The sequence below is a fragment of the Sus scrofa genome, chromosome 13 (assembly GCF_000003025.6).
Source record: "Sus scrofa isolate TJ Tabasco breed Duroc chromosome 13, Sscrofa11.1, whole genome shotgun sequence".
NCBI classification, from domain to species: Eukaryota; Metazoa; Chordata; class Mammalia; order Artiodactyla; family Suidae; genus Sus; species Sus scrofa.
The window spans coordinates 33,243,701-33,267,309 of record NC_010455.5 but is presented as its reverse complement, the minus strand read 5'-3'; the positions used below and the strand labels follow the sequence as shown (position 1 = coordinate 33,267,309).

General features: G+C 37.5%; 1 protein-coding gene and 1 pseudogene across 13 annotated transcripts in view; both read right to left on the bottom strand.

The window, feature by feature from the left end:
- The window catches only part of DOCK3 (dedicator of cytokinesis 3), a 504,996-nt gene that overhangs the window by 389,824 nt on the left and 91,563 nt on the right, over positions 1-23,609 (bottom strand). For all 13 annotated transcript variants that reach the window (XM_021068831.1, XM_021068838.1, XM_021068839.1 and 10 more), the window contains exon 3: positions 13,118-13,158. In XM_021068831.1, the coding sequence (XP_020924490.1) occupies positions 13,118-13,158 (41 nt within the window). The remainder of the gene's footprint in view (positions 1-13,117; positions 13,159-23,609) is intronic.
- LOC102159516 lies at positions 18,538-20,017 on the bottom strand (annotated as a pseudogene).

Here is a 23,609-nt window from a genome sequence, read left to right as displayed (position 1 = left end):
GAAACATGGTCTTCTACAAAGGCTCTCTTGTCCATGGATGATTGTCTAAGTCAATATTCTCCAGAGGTCCCCAGACTTAGTCCAGAGGGGAGGGAGCTGATTGACATCTCACTTCAGGGTCCACAAATGGGACTGAGATCTGTCTGCCTATTACTCGATTCACAAGTGGGTAAGACTTCTCCTGGGTACCTTGGCAGACGACACTGCCATATCTACCAAATAATTACTTCTGTTTGTGGGTGCATGGAAAAAATTTGTTGTTGTGGGTGAGGACACTAGGGACATCTTTGCTACCACGATGCTGACACCAGTATTGTATTTTATACACTTATGCATAATAAAAGGTAACCTATACCAACAGGAAATCTAACTTGGAAAAATATTGCACTTAAAATAGGATGAAACACACAACCACATGTAACCAAACTTAAATGATGACAACTGGTCATCTATAAGGGAATAATTAATAAGTTTAAAACACTCAGAATTAGCATATACTTTTAAGAAGATGGAAAAGATATATTTTTACTATTCCTCCTGCTAATAAGTGCAATGTAAAACTCTACAGATATGGACTAATCATACACAAAATGTACATGTATATACATATATGTCATATATAACATGCACTCATATGTCATATATAAACTGGACATAAAAATATTGTTTAAATTGGAAGAGAGAGAAGAAAGAATATTAACTGGGGTTGAAATGCAAGAAACACTACAGTAGTGAATTTCCTAGATTTTCTTTTGTCTTAGGTATCCACCGCTTGAAGCTAAAAAAGCTAGAAATCGGGCAACACAAAAAGGCACAACTTTAAAAAGACCCCCCCAAAAGTCTGCTCTCTCTAATTTAAGGACCCAAAGGATCCACCTATCAAAACAAATTGACTTTTCAATAACAACTACCATATTGTTCACAACCACCACCAAAAACAAACAAATAAAAACAAAAACAAAAAAACAAACAAAAAGCAATGGACTGATCCCACCCATGCAAAAAAGGTCAATTGGAAAGATTAGACTTTCACCTTCATCAGGCTGTAATGAGGCACCCAAACCTTGCACTGGTGTAGTATCAAAGAAAACCAAGTAGGGAACCAAGACTTTTTATGCCAGTGGTCAAAAACAAGTCCCAAAAATTCAGTTTTAGCAGAGACTACTTGGGGCACATGAACTTCCACCCCTAACGTGCATTAATCAGACACACTCCATCACTCTGATGTGGTGGTATCAGAGGAGGCCTAGGAGAGAGTTAAGACTCTCACCATCACTCAGCAATAACAAGACCACCACCCTCCACTTAGTGTCATTGGGGACCACATAGCAAGCACTAAGGAGACACTACAATGCCTTCCAGCCAGTGAATAATCAGTGGAGGAATTCCACACATGGGAAACCAGGAAGTCTTCCCTCTTTGGTTTCAACAGAGGCTAAGTGGGAAACATGGGCTTCAAACCTCCTTGGCAATAATGAGGTAAAACCTTTCTTTCCCCTGCAGAAGTACTATCACAAAAATCCAGCTAAAATTGAAGGTTTAAATAAAATGCAGAGCCTCATAATATAATACCCAAAGGTCTAGGTTTCAACTGGAAATCATTCAAGAACAAGGAAGATCAAAGGGCATCAAAGGGACATGAATAATTCAAGCCACTGACTCCATCATGAAGTCTGCCTATGAGCCAATGGATATGCCTCACCTACAGATCTTTGCAACTGGCCCAAGAGTATCCCCAGTGCTCTGCACATCTTCCACACACACTCCAACTGTGGCCAGGTCTCTGTATGCACCACCAAGGGCAGAGACAAGTGCAAGCCTGATAGATGGCTTTTAAGCACATGCAGAAAGCCACTCGACTCTGCAAAACTAGGAGAAAGCACATAAACTTAAGCATGCGGCATCACCCTAGGTGAAGCAAACAAGAAGCTGTGACCAGCCTAATAGAAATCATATCTTTTCTAACAATAACATGAAACCAGAAAAAAAATAATAGGAAGAAAACTGGAATATAAACAAATATGTGAAAACGAAATCACACCATGCTGAACAACCAATCTGTCAAAGGAGAAATCAAAAGAGAAACCAAAAAATATCTTGAAATAAGTAAAAAAACAGAAATACAACATACCAAAATTGACAGAATGCAGAAAAAGGATTTCTAAGATGACAGTTTACAGTAATAAATGCCTACATTAAGAGGAAAATAAAAACCTCAAAAAACAACCTAACTTTGTAACTAAAAAACAGAAGAAATTAAGCCTAAAATTAATAAAAATAAGGATACAATATGAGAATAAATGATAATAAACACTAAAAAAGGAAACAATGAAAGAAATGAAAACATAGTTTCTGAAAAATAAATGGAATTTTAAAACCTTTAGCTAGACTAATAAAAAAGAGTCAAGTAAATGAAAAAAAAAATGAAAGAGGAGACACTACAACTGATAAAATAGAAAGGATCTTAAGAGACTACTCTGAACAATCCTACACCCACAAATTTGATGACCTAGAAGAAAAGGATAAATTCCTAGAAACATATAACCTACCAAGATTGAATCGTGAAGACAGAGAAAATGCTGAATGAATCAATTACAAATAAGGACACTAAATCAGTATTTTAAAACCTCTCAACAAAAAGTTTAGTACTAGATTGTTTCACTTTTGAGTTTTACAAAGATTTAAACAAGAATTGATAGCAGTCCTTCTAAGAATCTGCCAAAAAAAAAAAAAAAAACACTGAATAAAAGGGAACAATCCCAACTCATTTTGCAAAACCAATATTGCCTTGATACCAAAGTCAGACAAGGATATCACAAAACAGAAAATGTCAATATTCTGATAAACACAGATGCAAAAAATTCTCAACAAAATATAAGAAAATCAATTTCAACAGCATATTAAAATAATCAGACACTGTTATTTAAATAGTGGGATTTACCAGCCAAATGTAAGGACAGTTCCACATACACAAATCAATAAGTGTGATACATGATATTAACCAAATAAAGGAAAAATCATATGACCATTCAATAAATGAAGAAAAAGCATTTGACAAATTAGATATCCTTTTATGATTAAAAAAAATTCTAAACAAACCAGGTACATATGGAATGGACATCAAGATAATAAAGGCCACTAATGAGAAGCCAGCAGCAATCACCATACTCAATGATAAAAAGCTGTAAAGCTTTAGCTCTAAGATAAGAATAAGATAAGGATGCCAGAACTTACTATGTCTATTCAACACAGTACTAGAAGTCCTACCAGAGCAATTAGTCAATAAAGAAATAAAAGGCATCCAAAATGGAAATAAAGAAGTAAAGTTCTCTATGTTTCCACATGACATTTTCTTACATAGAGTTTTGGGTGGTTTTTTGGGGGGGGTTTTTTGTTTGTTTTTTGTCTTTTTGAGGGCCAAACCCTTGACATATGGAGGTTCCCAGGCCAGGGGTCAAATCGGAGCTCTAGCTACAAGCCTATGCCACAGCCACAGTAATGCCAGAGCCACAACTGCGACGCACACCACAGCTCATGGAAACGCTGAATCCCCAACCCATTGAGCGAGGCCAGGGATCTAACCCACACCCTCATGGACACTAGTCAGATTCACTTCAGCTGAGCCGTGATGGGAACTCCACGTTCTTATATATAGTAAACTATAAAGCCTATACCAAAAAATTTTTAAATAAAGAAATTCAGTAAAATTGCATGATACAAAATTAATATACAAAAAATAGGTTCTATCCGTTATGCTAACAATAAAACATTGGAAAGAAAAATTAAAAAGATGATCCCTTTTACAAGAGCATCAAAAAGAATAAAATGTTTAGTAACAAATTTAACCACCTAGGTGAAAGATCCATACATTGAAAAATATAAGATACCAAGAAAAGAAATTGAAGATGACACAAATAAAGAGAAACATATCGCATGTTCACAGACAGAAAGATTAACATTGTTAGAATGTCCATACTACTCAAAGAAATCTACAGATTCACAACAGTCTCTATCATAATTTCAATGGCCTTTTTCACAGAATTAGAAGAAACAATCCTAAAATTGATGTGGAACCATAAAGACCTCTAACAACTAAAGCAATCTTCAGAAAAAAGAATAAAGCTGGAGGCATCCCATTTCTGATTTTAAAAATATATAATAAAGCCATAGTAATCAAAACAAGCACTGACATAAAAACATATATATAAATCAATGGAACAAAACAGAGAGCCCAGAAATTAACCCACAAATATATAAATATAATTAATTAATTTATGACAAAAAAGCAGAGAATACATAATGAGCAAAGGATAGTCTCTTCAGTAACTGGCTTTAGGAAAAATGGATACATAAATGCAAAAGAGTGAAATTTTACCCTTACACCCTACCCAAAAATCAACTGAAAAATGGATTAAAAATGTTAATGGAGGAGTTCCAGTCGTGGTGCAGTGGTTAACGAATCTGACTAGGAACCAGGAGGTTGCAGGTTCGATCCCTGGCCTCATTCAGTGGGTTAAGGATTTGCCGTTGCTGTGAGCTGTGGTGTAGGTCTCAGACGTGGCTTGGATCCTGTGTTGCTGTGGCTGTAGTGTAGTCCAGCAGCTACAGCTCCGATTAGACCCCTAGCCTGGGAACCTCCATATGCCATGGGTGTGGCCCTGGAAAGACAAAAAAAAAAAAAAATGTTAATGGAAGACCTAAAACTGTAAACTCATAGAAGAAAACTTAGGGGAGATGTTTATTGACCCTGGCACTGGAAAGTATTTTTTGGATATGACAACCAAAGTCACATGCAAAAAAAGCACAAACAGGAGTTCGCATCGTGGCTCAGTGGTTAATGAATCCAACTAGGAACCATGAGGTTGCAGGTACGATCCCTGACCCTTCTCAGTGGGTTAAGGATCCGGCATTGTCATGAGCTGTGATGTAGGTTGCAGACGCGGTTCAGATCCCGTATTGCTGTGGCTCTGGTGTAGGCTGGCGGCTACAGTTCTGACTGGACCCCTGGAGCCTGGGAACCTCCATATGCCGCAGGAGTGGCCCAAGAAATGGCAAAAAGACAAAAAAAAAAAAAAAAAAAAAAGCACAAATAGACAACTGGGATTAAATCATACTAAAAAGCTTCTACACAGCAAAGGAAACAACCAACAAAATGAAAAGACAACATACAGAATGAGAGCAAAATAACTGCAAACCATGTATATGATAAAAGAGTAATATCCAAATATATCTAGAAACTCCTATAACTAGTAGCAAAAAATAATAGTTATAACAATAATAATAACCTAATTTTATAGTAGGCAAAGAAACTAAATAGACATTTCTTTGAAGACATACAAATGTTATTCTAATGTACAATCCTTTATCTTGAAAATGGATATGACTGTACCTTCCATTTTAACTGGTGAAACAGTTCTCAGAGCTTTATGAGAGTCTGTTTCCCAGGTTATAATTTTCAGTTGGGCAGAATAAAATTCCTTTTCTCCCTTAACTTAATTTTTAATTGAATTTTTGTCAACAGGGATTAAGTAAAGAGCTCTTACATTTGAAACCTAATGCACAATCCATGAAAAGGAAAAATGAAAAGTTATACTTCATCAAAATTAAATATTTTTCTCTATGAAAGGCCCTATCAAAAGCAAAAATAGACATGGAGTTCCCTGGTGGCTCAATGGATTTAAGATCCAGCACTGTCACTGCTGTGTCTCTGGTTACTACTGTAGTATGGGTTCAATCCCTGGCCCAGGAATTTCCGCATGCCACAGGCATGGCCAAAAAAATAATTTTTTTAAGGGAATAAAAGGACAATATACAGATGGAGACAAAATTTTTCAATACACATGTGATACAGAACTAGTATCTAGAATATATAAAGAACTCTCAAAACAATGGTTCAATCAGAAAGACAAATTAGAAAACAGGCAAAAGACAGAATGAGATGTTTCACTGAAGACCATAAACAGATGGCAAAGAGAAGTGTGAAAAGATGTTCCACTCCATTAGCCATTTGGAAAATGCAAATTAAAATACCACTAAACCTATTAGAATAAGTAAAATAGAAAACAATAACAAATAGTGTTTTATCAAATGCTGCCAAGAATGCAAAAAGCATTCACTTTAAGTAGGAATTTAATGCTACCATCTCTAGAAAATGGTCTGGAAGATTCATTAAAAACTAAAATATTATGTAACTACTACATAAGACAACAAGTACATCTGGGCCATTTATTTACACCAGAAAAATAAAAACATTTCTTTTCTTCACAAAACTTCAAAAACTTGTATACAAATGTTTATAAAAGTTTTAATATTTCATAGCCCAAACATGTAAATAACTCTGATATCCTTTGAAGTATGAGTGGTTACTGCACAGCCACCCCAGGTAAAACGGTGGCTTCTGACTTTGAAGTGAGAGGACAGGATTACGATGGCAGAACAGAAGAACTGGAGCTCAACTTCTCTCCTAAAAACAACAAAATTCACAACTGAAGGCTGAGCAATCTTCAACCAAAGGGACAAGAAACCTTAAAAAAGATATCCTACTCCAGAAGACAAAGAGGAGGACACATCAAGACGTAGGAGGGGCGATTTTGTGATATAAACAATCTCATACCTCCTGGGTGGGAAGCTCCACAGACTGGAAACTAACTGGTTCACAGAGACTCACCTATAGGAGTGAGAGTTCTGAGCCTCACATCAAACTCCCATGTGCGGGGATCTGGCACTAGGAGAAAGAGCCCCTGGAGCATCTGGCATTGAAGGCCAGTGGGGCTTGTGCACAGGAGCTCCATGGGACTGGGGGAAACGGAGACCCCATTCTTAAAAGGCGCACACAGACTTTCACATGCACTGGGTCCCAGGGCAAAGCAAAGTCTCCATGGGAATCTGGGTCAAACCTGAGAGTGCACTTCTTGGAGGACATCCTGGGAAAACAGGGGTGAACGTGGGTTGTTGTGAGGGAAGGACATTGAGAGCAAAGCTCTGGGGGATATTCAGCAGCGTGCCTTTCTCTGGAGGTGGCCATTTTGGGAAAATCTGGCCCCACCAGTCAGTCAGTCAGCACTGAGAAGCCCCAGGCCAAACAACAATCCAGGTGGGATCAGAGCCCCGCCCCTCAGTAAACAGGCTGCCTAAAGACCCCTCAGGCACACAGGCCCCTCTAATCCAATCCAGAGACTAAGCCCCACCCACCAGAGGGATAAGAATCAGCTCCACCTACCAGGGGGGAGGCATCAGCACCTCCCATCAGGAGGAAGCCTGCAGCAAGCCCCCACAGGGACTTCAGCCACAGGGGGGCAGACATCAGAAGTAAGAGAGGCTACAATACAACTCTATTATCTGTAAACAGGTCACCACACCAAAAACCTATAAAAATGAAAACACAAAGAACTACAACTCAGATGAGGGAGAAAGGAAAAACCACAGAAAAACAGCTAAGCGAGGAGAAGATTCTAAGCCTCCAGAAAAAAGACTTCAGACTGTTGATGCTGAAGATGATGCAAGACATTGAAAATAAACTGGAGGCAAAGATGGATAACTTACAGGAAACACTGAGCAAAGAGATACAACATATAAAACTTATAACAAGAAGAGATGCAAAATACAGTCACGGAAATAAAAAATTCACTAGAGGCAGCTAACAGCAGAATACAAGAGGCAGAAGAACGAATAAGCAGGGTGCAGGACAGATTGGTAGAAATTACACATGCAGAACAGAAAAGAGAAAAAAGGTTGGAAACAAATGAAGAGAGTCTCAAAGAACTCTGGGACAAACACACCAACATCCGTATTATAGGGGTGCCAGAAGGAGAAGAGAGAGAGAAGGGGACAGAAAAAATATTCCAAGAGATAACAGCCAAAAACTTCCATAACAAGGGAAGGAATCACTCACTCAAATCCAGGAAGCACAATGAGTACCATATAAAATAAACCCAAGGAGGAATACACCACGGCACATACTACTCAAACTGACCAGAATTAAAGACAGAGAAAACCTTGAAGGCAGCTAGGGAAAAGAAACAAATAACATACAAGGGAACCCCAATAAGGTCATCGGCGGATATTTCAGCAGAAACTCTGCAGGCCAGGAGGGAGTGGCATGATATACTTAACGTGAAGAAAGGAAAAAAAACATCCAACCAAGATTACTCTACCCAGCAAGGCTCTCATTCAGATTTGAAGGAGAAATCAAAAGCTTCACAGGTAAGCAAAAGCTGAGAGAATTCAGCAACACTAAACCAGCCTTACAACAAATACCAAAGGAACTTCTCTAGGCAGAAAAGAAAAGGCTACAACCAGAAACAAAAATTCCACAAATGACAAGGCTCACCAGTAAAGGTATACATACAGTAACGATATGAAATCATCCATGCGCAATTATACCACCAAAGTCAGAAATCACGAGAAGAGGTGGGTACAAATGCAGGACAGTGGAGATGAACTTGCAATTAAGAGACCAACAACTTAAAACAATCTCACATACATACAGACTCTTAAATCAAAACTTCAGAATAACTGCAAACCAAAAATCTACAGCTGATACACAAACAAAGAAAAATCAACTCAAATACATCACTAAAGATAGTCCTCATACCAGAAGAGGAGAGAACAAGAGAAGAAGGGAAGAAAAAAGAGCTGCAAAAACAAATCCAAAACAGTTCATAAAATGGCAAGAAGAACATACATATCAATAATTACCTTAAATGCTAATGGACTAAACGCCTCAACCAAAAGACACAGACTGGCTGAATGGATACAAAAACAAGACCCATCTACATGGTGTCTTCAAGAGACCCACTTCACTTCTAGGGACACATACAAATCGAAAGTGAGAGGATGGAAGAAAATATTCCATGCAAACGGGGATCAAAAGAAAGCTGGAGTAGCAATACCCACAACAGACCAAATAGGCTTTAAACTGAAGAATATTTTAAGGGACAAAGAAGGTCATTACATAATGATCAAAGGATCAATCCAAGAAGAAGATGTAGCAATTTTACATATCCACGCACCCAACGTTGGTTCACCACAACATATAAGGCAACTGCTAACAACCTTAAAAGGACAAACTGACAGTAACACAATAATAGCGGGGGACTTGAACACCCCACTTACAGCAATGGACAGATCACCCAGGCAGAAAATCAATAAGGAAACACAGGCCCTGAATGAAGAAGCATTAAACCAGGTGGACTTAATAGAGATTTATAGGACATTCCATCCAAAAGCAACAGAATACACATTCTTCTCAAGTGCACATGCAACACTCCCTAAGACTGGTCACCTCCTGGGCTGCAAATCCAACCTCGGTAACTTTAAGAAAACTGAAATCACGTCAAGCATCTTTTCCAACCACAACGCTATACGAAGGGAAATCAACGACAAGAAAAAAAAAAAAAAAACTGCAAAAAACACAAACACGTGGAGACTAAACAACATGCTACTAAACAACCAAGGGATCACTGAAGAAATCAAAGAGGAAATTAAAAAATACCTAGAAGCAAATGACAACAAAGATACGACACTCCAAAACCCATGGGATGCGGCAAAAGCCGTTCTAAGAGGAAAGTTTGTAGCAATACAAGCCCACCTCGGGAAACAAGAAAAAGCTCAAACAAACAACCTAACTTTACATCTAAAGCAGCTCGAGAGAGAAGAACAGTCAAGACCTAAAGTTAGTAGAAGGAAAGAAATCATAGAGATCAGAGCAGAAATCAATGAAAGAGAAACAAAGAAAACCATAGAAAAGGTCAATGAAACGAAAAGCTGGTTCTCTGAAAAGATCAACAACATCGATAAACCCCTAGCCAGACTTACCAAGCAAAAAAGAGAGAGGACTCAAATCAATAAAATTAGAAATGAAAAAGGAGAAGTAACAACGGACATCACAGAAATACAAAGGATCATAAGAGACTGCTATATGCAACTATACGCCGATAAAACGGAAAAGCTAGAAGAAATGGACAAATTCTTAGCAAAGTACAATCTTCCAAGACTAAACCAAGATGAAATAGAAAAGATGAATGGACCCGTCACAAGAACTGAAATTGAAACTGTGATTAAAAAACTTCCAACAAACAAAAGTCCAGGACCAGATGGCTTCACAGGCGAATTCGGTCAAGCATTTAGAGAAGAGCTAACAGCTCTCCTTATGAACCTATTTCAAAAAACTGCAGAGGAAGGGATACGCCCAAACTCATCCTATGAGGCCACCATCACCCTGGTACCAAAACCAGACAAAGATTCCACAGAAAAAGAAAGCTACAGGCCCGTTTCACTGATGAACATTGATGCAGAAAATCCTCAACAAAATACTAGCAGACCGCATCCAATGATACATTAAAAGGACTGTACATCATGATCAGGTGGGATTTATCCCAGGGATGCAAGGGCTCTTCAATATCCACAAATCAATCCGTGTGATACACCACATTAACAAACTTAAGAATAAAAACCATGTGATCCTCTCGACAGACGCGGGAAAAGCCTTTGACAAAATCCAACACCCATTTCTGATAAAAACCCTTCAGAAAGTGGGCAGAGCGGGAACCTACCGCAACATAATAAAGGCCATATGTGGCAGACCCACAGCGAACATCATTCTCCATGGTGAAAAGCTGAAAAGAATTCCCGCTGAGATCAGGAACAAGAAAGACAAGGATGTCCACTCTCACCACTACTCTTCAACATAGTTTTGGAAGTCCTAGCCACAGCAATCAGAGAAGTAAAAGAAATAAAAGGCATCCAAACTGGAAAGGAAGAAGCAAAACTACCACTAGTTGCAGACGACATGATACTATACCTAGAGACTCCTAAAGACTCTACCAGAGAACTGCTAGAGCTCATCCACGAATTTGGCAAAGTCGCAGGATACAAAATTAATACACAGAAGTCGACGGCATTTCTATACACTAATAATGAAAGAGCAGAAAGAGCAATCAGGGAAGCAATCCCACTTACCATCCCATCCAGAAGTATAAAATACCTGGGAGTAAACCTACCTAAAGAGAGAAATGACCTGTACTCTGAAAACTGGGCATGTAATTGGGCAAAACTTTCCTTGAAAAAGATACATGCACCCATATGTTCACTGTAGCACTATTCACAATAACCAAGACATGGAAATGACCTAAATGTCCATCAACAGACGACTGGATTAAGAAGATGTGGTATATATACACAATGGAATACTGCTCAGCCATAAAAAAGAACAAAATAATGCCTTTTGCAGCAACATGGATGGAACTAGAGACACTCATACTAAGTTAACTCAGAAACAAAAAGACAAATACCATATGATACCACTTATATCTGAAATCTAATATATGGCACAAATGAACCTTTCCACAGAAAAGAAACTCATGGACTTGGAGAACAGACTTATGGTTGCCAAGGGAGAGGGAGTGGGATGAACTGGAAGTCTGGGGTTAAGAAATGTTAACTATTGCATTTAGAATGGATAAGCAATGAGATCCTGCTGTATAGCACAGGGAACTATATTTAGTCACTTGTTATGGAACATGATGGAGGATAATTTTAGAAAAAGAATGCATGTGTGTGTGGGTGTGTGTGTGAGTGACTGGGTCACTTTTCTGTATAGCAGAAAACTGACAGAACACTGTAAACCAGCTATAATGGAAAAAATAAAAATCATTTTTTAAAAAAAGGCAAAACCTTTCAGCTAGCTATATACATACACGCACACACACACACACTCACACACACACACACACACACACATACACACTCACACACGGAATTAACACCTGAAAATGTTTTAAAACTAAAGACACCAGGGGAAAAATTACCTATGAGCAGTAGTTCTTAACCACGGGCAATTTTACCACCACCACTCCACCCACTTCCCAACTTCAGCCCCAGGACTTCTGTCAATGTCTAAAGACAGTTTTCATTGTCACAATTTGAGAGGGGATTTTAGTGAGCAGAGGTCATATATGCTGATAAACTTCTTCTAATGCACAAGACCACAAAGAATTATGTGGCCAAAATGTCAAGAGTGCCAAGGATAAGATGCCCCAGCTACAAGGAATGAAAATCTGAAGACATTGTTTTCTTATAATCAGTACTTTCAACTAACAAAATGAGTGACTTCATTGGCAAACTGACGATTAGAACACTGAAATTTTCCATTTTTTAATAAAAAGAATGGAGTTCCCGTCGTGGCGCAGCAGAAGAGAATCTGACTGGGAACCGTGAGATTGTGGGTTCGATCCCTGGCTTCGTTCAGTGGATTAAGGATCCAGCGTTGCTGTGAGCTGTGGTGTAGGTCGCAGATGTGGCTGGGATCCTGGGTCACTGTGGCTGTGGTGTAGGTCAGCAGCAGTTGTAGCTCTGATTTGACCCCTAGCCTGGAAACCTCCATATGCTGTGAGTGCAGCTCTTTAAAAAAAAAAAAAGGCTAAAAATAAAAATAATATGTGATAATTTTGACATTTTCTATATAAGAAAAAGCATAATACATTAAATGCTATGCTACATAAAATTTATATAAAAACTGATAATATTATAGAAAAAAGTAAAGCAGAAAAACTTTTGCAAATGCATTACTAGAGAAGAATGTTGCTACATGTATTATAACTACCAACTAAAATATGTTTTATCAAATTATGATTAATTGGTAATAGAATAAGCACATATCTAATACATAAAATTACTATCCGGCATGTAAAAATTTTATTTAAATTCATATTTTAACAGTAACATCATGATCAGAGACATCTCTAATGAAACATTCTTTAAAAGTTTTTTCCATTTTAGAGATAAATTTGTCTAACTAATCACATGACTCCACAGGACTAGACCTATGAAAAAGTCAATTTACATTCTGTCAACTATTTGAAGGGAAAAATATTAAATGTCCTAAATAGGTTTTTTTCAAAATAAGCTTTGCAGATATCACCATACATGCATTTTTCATCCTTTTCAAAAAACTCAATTTAATACTGCTGAGACAAGAATAGAGTTTGATACAGTTCTGTAAAGGAAAGAATGAGTATGGTTACTGTTAAGGATTGAAAGATGGATAAGAACTGTTTATTAAACACACATTCTAGGCAGCTTTCTACTTTAGAAAAGTTAACAATAAACTTTTCATTACCTTTACACTAGGCTTCTTTGTTGAAACTCCTCTATACCAACCTAAAACAAAACATACAAGAAATATTAAGATCATATGGTTGTCATTTTCTATAAAAGATATTAGTATTTTTAGGAAAATAAATAAATGCAAAACTTTCTAATAGGTTTTAGGCACTTAGTATGTCTTTATCAAGAGTAGTTTACCCCCAAAGAAACAATCTTACAATAAATACAACATTTTGCAATTTTCATCAAAAGGCACATACTGTAGGGAAAAAATAAAATAATAAAAAAAAAAGAAATAGGGATTTTGGTTTTCCTCCATTTTTTCTGGCATAGAGCTCCCAAAACTCTTGGAATTTCCTGAGTGATAGTGGTGATAGGAGCATCTTTTGCTATTCATGATAAGACCATTTCAGCCATCCTTGAGTTTATGATAATAAGGTAGTTCCTGGAGGATGGGGGCTGGTTGCCAGGGGATCCAGACATGTGATTAGAGGTCTGGAGCTCTCAGACCCCATCCCCAAGGGGAGGAGGGTGCTGGAGATGGACTTAATCACCACAGGCCAATGATTTAGTCAAGCATTCCCATGTGACGGAGTCTCCATAAATATTCTAAACTGTGGAGTTCAGAGTTTCCAGGATGGTGAGGTACTAAGAGGATGATGGATCCAGAGAAGACATGAAGGCTCCGTTGCTCACCCCTCCACCCCTCAAACCATGCCCTGTGTAACTCTCCCTTCTTGCTGTTCCTGAGTTTTATCCTTTGTAATAAACTAATAAACATGAAAAAAAAAAGGCACAAAATCCCTTTCATCTGAATAAAACGAAGTAAAATTAGAAAAGGAGTTCCCACCATGGCACAGCAATTTAAAGATCCAGCATCAGCTCTGTGGGGGTGCAGGTTGGAACCCCAGCCTGGCGCATTGGGTTAAGCATCCAGTGTTGCCACAGCTGTGGTACAGGTCACAGCTGTGGCTCAGATTCCACCCCTCACCCAAGAACTTCCATACACCACAGGTGCAGATGTTAAAAAAAAAAAAAAAAAAAAGATTAGAAAGACTTCAGAGGACATGCATTCAACTCCTTGAAAATTCCCATGTGAAATCATTAGAGGTTAGAAAAATGCCAAAATCAGATAGCTTTTTTTTTTTTCTTTTTTGGCCACCCCACATGGCATATGGAGTTCCCTGGCCACAGCTGTGACTCAAGCTGCAGGTTTGGCAACACGAGATCCTTAACCCATGTAACCTGTGTCCCGGCACTCCCAAGAGGCCACTGATCCCATTGTGCCACAGCAAGAACCCTTCATATAGCTTTTTTGATGGCTGATAAGGGGTACATCCCAGACTTTCTGTTTCCTGGTCTCACTGAATGCGCTACACGAAACTATGCTCATTTTTTTGGCTTTCTAGCTGCTAAAGTTGACATCAGTTCTACATTTATTCCCTCTCAGCATTCATATACAGCAATAACATTACAAGATTCAATTACATAATAAAAAAATTTTCATAGAAAGGAAACTTTATTGCCAAACTTTCTCAAATCCAATGTATTATTTTCAGAGTTTTGCTATAGTTTCTCTACTTGGGTTTAAGAGGAAACACCAATGAGTTGAAGAAGAAGCCAAGAATCATATTTAAAGGAGGAATATGAAAAAAAGAGGTATTTGTTGATATAGCTTACTGTTCTTAATTCCAAATGAAATTGAGGGTTGTTGCATGTATTAATCTTTAAGTCCCACAATAAAGCTATGAGGAAAAGAATCAACTTTTTCACCCTGAAATCATAACAAACAGGAAAAGAAGAAATGTCCTTATTTCTGTTTAGTACAACAGCTGAGATCATAAATTTTTTTTTTATTTTCCCACTGTACAGCAAGGGGGTCACGTTATCCTTACATGTATACTTTACAATTACATTTTTCCCCCATCCTTTCTTCTGTTGCAACATGAGTATCTAGACAAAGTTCTCAAAGCTATTCAGCAGGATCTCCTTGTAAATCTATTCTAAGTTGTGTCTGATAAGCCCAAGCTCCCGATCCCTCCCACCTCCTCCCCCTCCCATCAGGCAGCCACAAGTCTCTTCTCCAAGTCCATGATTTTCTTTTCTGAGGAGATGTTCATTTGTGCTGGATATTAGATTCCAGTTATAAGTGATATCATATGGTATTTGTCTTTGTCTTTCTGGCTCATTTCACTCAGGATGAGATTCTCTAGCTCCATCCATGTTGCTGCAAATGGCATTATGTCATTCTTTTTTATGGCTGAGTAGGATTCCATTGTGTATATATACCACATCTTCCGAATCCAATCATCTGTCGATGGACATTTGGGTTGTTTCCATGTCCTGGCTATTGTGAATAGTGCTGCAATGAACATGCGGGTGCACGTGTCTCTTTTAAGTAGGGTTTTGTCCGGATAGATGCCCAAGAGTGGGATTGCGGGGTCATATGGAAATTCTATGTATAGATTTGAATAACACTTGAGGGTCTCAATAATTTTTTTTTGTCCTTTTTTTAGGGTCACACCAACAGCATATAAAAGTTCCCAGGCTAAGGGTTAAATAAGAGCCTAGCCACAAGCCTACACCACAGCAATGACAGATCTCAGCTGCATCTGCAACCTATGCCATAGCTTGCAGTAATGCAGATCTTTAACCCAATGAGCAAGGCCAGGGATTGAACCTGCATCTTCATGGACACTAGTCAGGTTCTTAAACTGCTAAGCCACAATGGGAATTCCAATATCTTCATTTTTTTCAAAGTAATAACCTTACCAATGTGACACTTCACTATATCTTAGGATAGAGAAGGATATCAGCAGGTAGGGCAGAGTAAGGGTTGCCTAAAAAAATTGTCTGCAATAAAATCAGTAATAATACTAGCAAAAACTAGAAAAATCAACTTTATTAGAACTCTAAAAGTAAACTAAAGACTTGAAATAATCCAGAGTTATTATCCAAGGGATAATAAGAAGTGTTTGCTAATGGATATGGAATTTTCTATGAAATGTTCTAAAATTGGACAATGGTGATGACTGCACAACTCTAAATATACCAAAAAATGGTCCAACTGTACATTTTACAGGAGGTGAATTTTATGGTATGTGAACTCAATAAATCTGTTATAAAAGGAAAAAAGACAGGGTAGCACTAGGTCTGAAAAATTTGAAAATTACTACTTAGAGAATTTCCTGTACATATGCACTAGGAGACACTTACAGGAATGCTTTGTTGTCTCTAACATATTACACACAATATGAAAGTACTAGTTCTACTCCCATACTCTCTCGTATTTGATATATCCTTGAGGCTACCTTGTTAAATCCTATGAAAGGTCATTTTAAACCTAACTGCAATGCCACTCATGTCAATCTCTGAATCTCTCTTATACTACTCAAAGAAAATTATTAGGTTTCTAAATAAATGTTTCAGTAAAACTGATATTTTCATTCAAATGACTACATACCACTTACCTATGTTTTTTTAAATGACAGTAGAGAATAAGTGGGATGAATTTACATGAAGATTAAGCACCACCTCAAGATTTCAGGTAAGTACTTGAGATCAAGATAACATGTTTACAAAGATCAGCAATTTTTCTCAAGTAAACTCTCACAATATTGTTTATCAAAAAGCTGTGTCCTTATGAACGAAATATACATATTAAACTGTAATATAAACTCTCGCTTCTTGTTGCGAAGTAGAAGAACAGAAGAAGATTTAGACCAGTTCTGAACACCAAGTATCTTCAAAAACACATTATCATCTTCATGTGATACCACCATTGTGACGGCCATGAGAACTGTACTCAATGAATTTCAGCCATCATACCTTTTCTTAAAACAAAACCTCTGCTACAAATTTTGCCAAATGATCCTACTCCATGAAAAATTCAAAACTGAAGAGAATGAAGAAGAAAAACTCATTCTTTTATTGTCTTTTACATATAGAACAATAAAAGTTCATAACTTCTCAGATGAAGAATCAAAGAACTCAAATATTTCCAACATCAAGAATCAACAGGAGTTCCCACTGTGGTGCAGTGGGTTAAGAATCTTAGTGCACATTCACAATAGCCAAGACATAGAGACAACCAATGTCCATCAAGAGATGAATGGATTAAGAAGATGTGGTACATATACATAATAGAATACTTCTCAGCCATAAAAAAGAACAAAATAATGCCATTTGCAGCAACATGGATGGAACCAGAGACTCTCATACTAAGTGAAGTAAGTCAGAAAGAGAAAGACAAATACCATACTTATATATGGAGTCACTTATATATGGAATCATATATATCAAATCACATATATGGAAACTAATACACTTATGTATGGAATCTAATACATGGCACAAATGAAGCTTTCCACAGAAAAGAAACTCATGGACTTGGAGAAATGATTTGTGGTTGCCGGGGGAAAGGGGAGGGACTGGGATGGACTGGGAGTCTGGGGCTGATAGATGCAAACTATTGTATTTGGAGTGGATAAGCAATGAGGTCATGCTGTATAGCACAGGGAACTATATCTAGCACCTTGTGATGGAACACAACAAAGAATAATGTGAGAAAAAGAAAAATATATATATAAGACTGAGTCATTTTGCAATACAGCAGAAATTCAGAGAACACTGTAAATCAATTGTAATGGAAAAAATCAAAATCATAAAATGAAAATTAAAAAAAGAACCTGAGTGCAGTGGCTCAGGTCACTGAGGAGGTGTGTGTTCAATCCCCGGCCTGGTGCAGTGGGTTAAAAGATCCAGCATTGCTGCAGTTGCAGCATTGTTGGAACCTTTATTATGTTAAGGTAGATTCCTTCTATGCCCACTTTCTGGAGGGTTTTTATCAGAAATGGGTGTTAGATTTTGTCAAATTTTTTTCTGCATCTATTTAGAGGATTATATGATTTTTATTCTTCAGTCTGTTAATGTGGTGTATCATAGTGATTGATTTGCAGAAACTGAAAAATCCTTGCATCCCCAGGATAAATCCCACTTGATGATGGTATATGATCCTTTAAATGTATTTCTGGATTAGGTTTGTTAATATTTTGTTGAGGATTTTTGCATCTATGTTCATTAGTGATACTGGCCCATAATTTTCTTTTTTTGTGGTATCTTTGCCTGGTTTTGGTATCAGGGTGATGGTGTCCTCAGAGAATGAGTTTGGGACTGTTCCTTCCTCTGCAATTTTTGGGAAGAGTTTCAGAAAAACAGATGTTAACTCTTCTCAATCTTCATTTGTTTGCTTCTTAGGGCTGCACCTGAGGCATATGGAAGTTCCCAGGCTAGGGGTGGAATTGGAGCTACAGCTGCTGACCTATGCCACAGCCACAGCAACACAGGATCCAAGCTGCTTCCGTGACCTAGGCCACAGCTCACAGCGATCCTGGATCCCTGACCCACTGAGCAAGACCAGGGATCAAACCTGCATCCTCATGGCTACTAGCTGGATTTGTTTCCATTGCGCCACAATGGGAATTCCCTGTTTATTTTTTCAAAACCCTTTGACACAGAGGCATGAAACATGCCTGCATTAAGCACAGAAACACAGAGCTTTTTACAGTATGTAAATGAACTGCCTGTCTCTCCAACTGACTCCCAGGAGCCACTGCAAACTGTCATCACCCCCAGAAAGGATAAGATGGTCTTGTTAATGATTTCCATGGACTCCTGAATCTCATCCTCTGTGATCACAAGTTGAAGTGCAAAACTGATACTGTCATGGGCTGGACTGGCCAAAAGTCCATTACTTCAAAGTCGCAGACACACCTTCCAAGCATCATAATCTTTGGTTTCTCTAATATAGTGTTTAATAACCCTTTTCCTTTTTTAGTAGTTGCAATATCAGCAAGTAGCTTCATGAGTTCATTTCTCAAGATGGCACTCGTCTTGTCTGCATTTTCAGCAAGGTTTTCTTCTTCCAAAACCTGAAGGGCTGCAATGGCCACTTGACAGCCTAATAAACTGTTACCATATGGTGAACCATGTTCCCACGGTTTAGTGGTCAGCATTACTTCATCATTACACAACACTGTAGATATAGGGTATAGACCACCAGAAAGTGCCTTTCCTAGAAGGATTGTATAAGGTCTACATTTTTGTGACCAACAGCCACCATCTACCATTTCTGGCCAATCCTGTCTTTATTTCATCACCAATAAACAGAACTTGGTGCTGCATGCAGAGCTCTCGCATAGCTATTAGGTGGCCTGGATCCAGAACAACAATGCCTGCTTCACCCTGAACATTTGGATCCTGAGCTGCACGTGCAAGAGCAGGCAGATTATTCTATGGAATGATGTCAAAACGTGGCATAAATAGTCCAAAACCATCATAACTGGTAGGATGTGGGGAACTGGAGATAGCAGACAATGTTCTACCCCAAAGTTTCTAGCTGCAAAACTAATCTTTGCTATGTATTTCAGGATATCCTTAATGGTATATCCTCATCTATGAGCAAGTTTTACAAACAGTCTCTCCAGTCTCCAACCCTGTGTTAATACAAAGGACCTTGTGGTAGTTGAAAAGTTTAGTAACATACTCTAAACTTTGTTTTCTCCAAAGCACATTTTTGTAGAAAGCCCTAGATGTTAAGGTCAATTGGTCTTTCTGACTTTTCAGAGCATTCACAATCTTTGGAGGACAATGCCTTTGGTTCACAGCACTGTAAGCACTCCAGACGTCAAAATATTTTCTGCCTTCTACATCCCATACATAAATACCTTTCCCTCTCTCCAGGGTTACAGGTAAAGGATGGAGGCTGTGGGCACCATATTTAGACTCCTATTCAAAGATGTAATCATAGGAGTTCCTGTCGTGGCACAGTGGTTAATGAATCTGACTAGGAACCATGAGGTTGCAGGTTCAATCCCTGCCCTTGCTCAGTGGGTTAAGGATCCAGCGTTGCCGTGAGCTGTGGTGTAGGTCACAGGTGTGGCTTGGATCCCGAGCTGCTGTGGCTCTGGTGTAGGCCGGCGGCTACAGCTCCAATTAGACCCCTAGCCTAGAAACCTCCATGTGCCGCAGGAGCTGCCCTAGAAAAGGCAAAAAGACAAAAAAAAAAAAAAATGGTGTAATCATAGGATAGCAGGCCATGAACTGTTTTCTTAGTTGCAACAGATATAACATCAGCCACTAAAGAATGAACTCCATGATAAAGGACAGCAGTGGTCTGCAAATGTGCTGGTTTGGAAAACATGAAGTCCTTCAAATAGGAAAACCCCTACCCTGGCAGCGCCTCGGAAACCAACTCAGGACAGGTGGCATCAACAAAGAAAAAAAATTTCTAATTAAGATGTAATATTAAATCCTATTTTATACTGAAATCACTAGGGATTTTAAGAGCTATTCAAAGCATAGTCTATTTAAGCAATGCTTCCACAAAGGAGACGGAAGAAATACAGAAAATAGATTTTTAAATAAATATAATGTTAGACCAACGAGTAAGAAGCAAATTATAGATTTTAGAAAGATAGCTATTGATTTACTATACTTCCAAAGATAATAAAACGCAGAGAAACATTACATAATGTTTAAAATAAATTAATAAAACAGAACCGAGAATACTAGATAACTGTCACAGAATTATGAAAGTAGCACATTAGTGTGTATGTGTGCTTACTGTCACTAAGTAAGTACTCACTGAGTATTCAACAAAATGAATAAAATGAAATACATATAAGGATTTACATCTGTCAACTTAACTCAGCATTGTTTATATCTTATATGATTGGAGTATACATAAACTTGCTGATTCCTTCAGCTCGAATTTTCTTTTTCAGGATGTCTTTGGCTATTCTGGGTCTTTTGTGCTTCCAAACAAACTTTAAGATAGTTTGTGCGAGTTTTGTGAAAAAATGTCCTTGATACTTTGATAGGGATGGCACTGAATCTGTACATTGCCTTAGGCAGTAGTATAGTCATTTTGATAATATTAATAACTCTTCCAATGAGAGAGCATGGTACGTCTTTCCATCTACTTGTGTCATCTTTGGTTTCTTTCACCAGTGTCTTATAGTTTTCAGAGTACAGGCCTTTTGTCTCTTTAGGTAGGTTTATTCCTAGGTATTTTATTCTTTTGGATGGGATGGTAAATGGGATTGTTTCCCTAATTTCTTTTTCTGATTCTTCATTGTTGGTATATAGAAATGCCGTCGACTTCTGTGTATTAATTTTGTATCCTGCGACTTTGCCAAATTCGTGGATGAGCTCTAGCAGTTCTCTGGTAGAGTCTTTAGGAGTCTCTAGGTATAGTATCATGTCGTCTGCAACTAGTGATAGTTTTGCTTCTTCCTTTCCAGTTTGGATTCCTTTTATTTCTTTTACTTCTCTGATTGCTGTGGCTAGGACTTCCAAAACTATGTTGAAGAGTAGTGGCAAGGGCGGACATCCTTGTTGTGTTCCTGATCTCAGTGGGAATTCTTTCAGCTTTTCACCATTGAGGATGATGTTAGCTCTGGGTTTGTCATATAGGGCAATTTTTTAAAATCTGTATTTTTTACAATTTAATTTTATTAAAATTTAAAATTTTCATGTTTAATTTCCGTGTAATCTTTAGAAATCCAATTAACTTTCATGTCTTACTCAAATAATTGACAATACTTGCTAACCAACTACATAAGGGATTGGCAAACTACAACTCATGGGCCATTTATGACCCACTGCCTGTTTTTGTAATAAAATTTTACTGGAACATAGTTATGCAATCATTTAAATATTATCAATGTTTTGTGTTTTAACAATGTCAGAATTGAGTGGTTGCAAAAGACAATGTAAGGACAGCAAAGACTGAAATATTTAGTATCTGGCCCTTTACAGAAAAGTTTGTTGAACATGAGAATAGTATATAATTTAATAAGGCAGAGTTTTAAAATGTTTTTACTAACTTTTGAAAGGCAAAAATCATGATTTTTTAAAAAAAGAAACTTTTTAAAATTTAATATCATTAGGTTAGAAAAGCAAACAGTAAAAAAGGAAATACAAAGTAAGAGGAAAAGTTGTTTGGGAAAATTTTTTAGATCCTGTATGTAAATATACAAAGATTAATCTGAAAACTACAATTATTTATACATACACAAAAAAAAACAGTAGTCACCCTGTGCCATGCTCTGTGCTAGGCGTTTTCATATCTATAACCACAAATACTGTTAAATATGCATCATCATTTAGATTGTGAAATATCCTTGCCAATAAAAGTAAGGCTATACTATCAAAAAAAGCTACAGTACCGCTACAATTGCTACTGACAGAGAAGCTGCAGAACAGAGTTAGCAGTGTTAACCCAAAAGAATGAAGCCTCTATATAATTCAGGCCATGTGACAGTTAACAATCAGCAGTCCTTTACAAAGATTCTGGGTGTAAACCAATCAAGCAAGATCAAAAGCACCAAATGAAGTCCAAAAAAGTATACTTCAGTAAGAAGTCTCAGACTTTTTATTTCAAAGGTATAACATATTCTTCACTCTCTGACAAAAGGGAACAAATGGAAATGTATTTATCCCCGCTTCCACACCAGGGCTAACAGCTGCTTAGAAAGTAGAGACAGGTAGACAACAAGCACAATTTCTCTTTCATTCAATATCATGACTACCAACAGTTTTTTAAAAATCATCATTATGAAGGAGAGATTTGCATGTAGAACCTCTTTACAAATCATTTAAGTAATCGACTGTAAAATCAAGGACCAAAACAAAGATCTATAATCTCCTAAAATACTAATATTTTTCTTTGGTTTATCAGTAAAAATATGCACAACACATACAATTCTTTATCCTTTTTCTAAAGGATATATATAACTAACTGGCAGGAAAGAAAGCATCAACCACTTACACACACAAATAAAGAAATTTATAGGTAATTCAGCCCAAATGGGGGAACATAATTATTCAAAAGCTCTACATTCAAAATGCCCTTTCTATTATTTTCACTGAAAATATATATGCCCCTAATATAGGAGAAACCAAGTACATACAACAAATGCTAACAGCCATAAATGGAGAAATTGATGGAATACAATAACTGTAGGAGACTTTAAAACCCATTTACATCAATGGACAGGTCCTCTAGACAGAAAATCAATAGAGTAAAAGAGATCCTAAATGACACAATAGAAAAGTTATACTCAATTGTCATTTTTTAGGATATTACATCCAAAAAAATCAGAAAATTCTCAAGACTGACCACATAATAGGGTACAAAACTAACCTCAACAAATTTAAGACTACAGAACTTATTCCAAGTATTTTCTCTGACCACAATGGCATGAAATTAGAAGTCAACCACAGGAAAAGAAATGAGAAGAAACTGACTACATGGAGACTAAACAACATGCTACTAAAAAACAATGGTCAATGAGGAAATCAAAAGGGAAATTCAAAAAATTCCTAGAGAAAAATGATAATGAAAACACAACCTTTCAAATCTATGGGATGCTGCAAAAGCAGTTCTTTGAGAAAAGTTCACAGCAATACAGGCCTTCCTCAGAAAAGAAGAAAAATCTCAA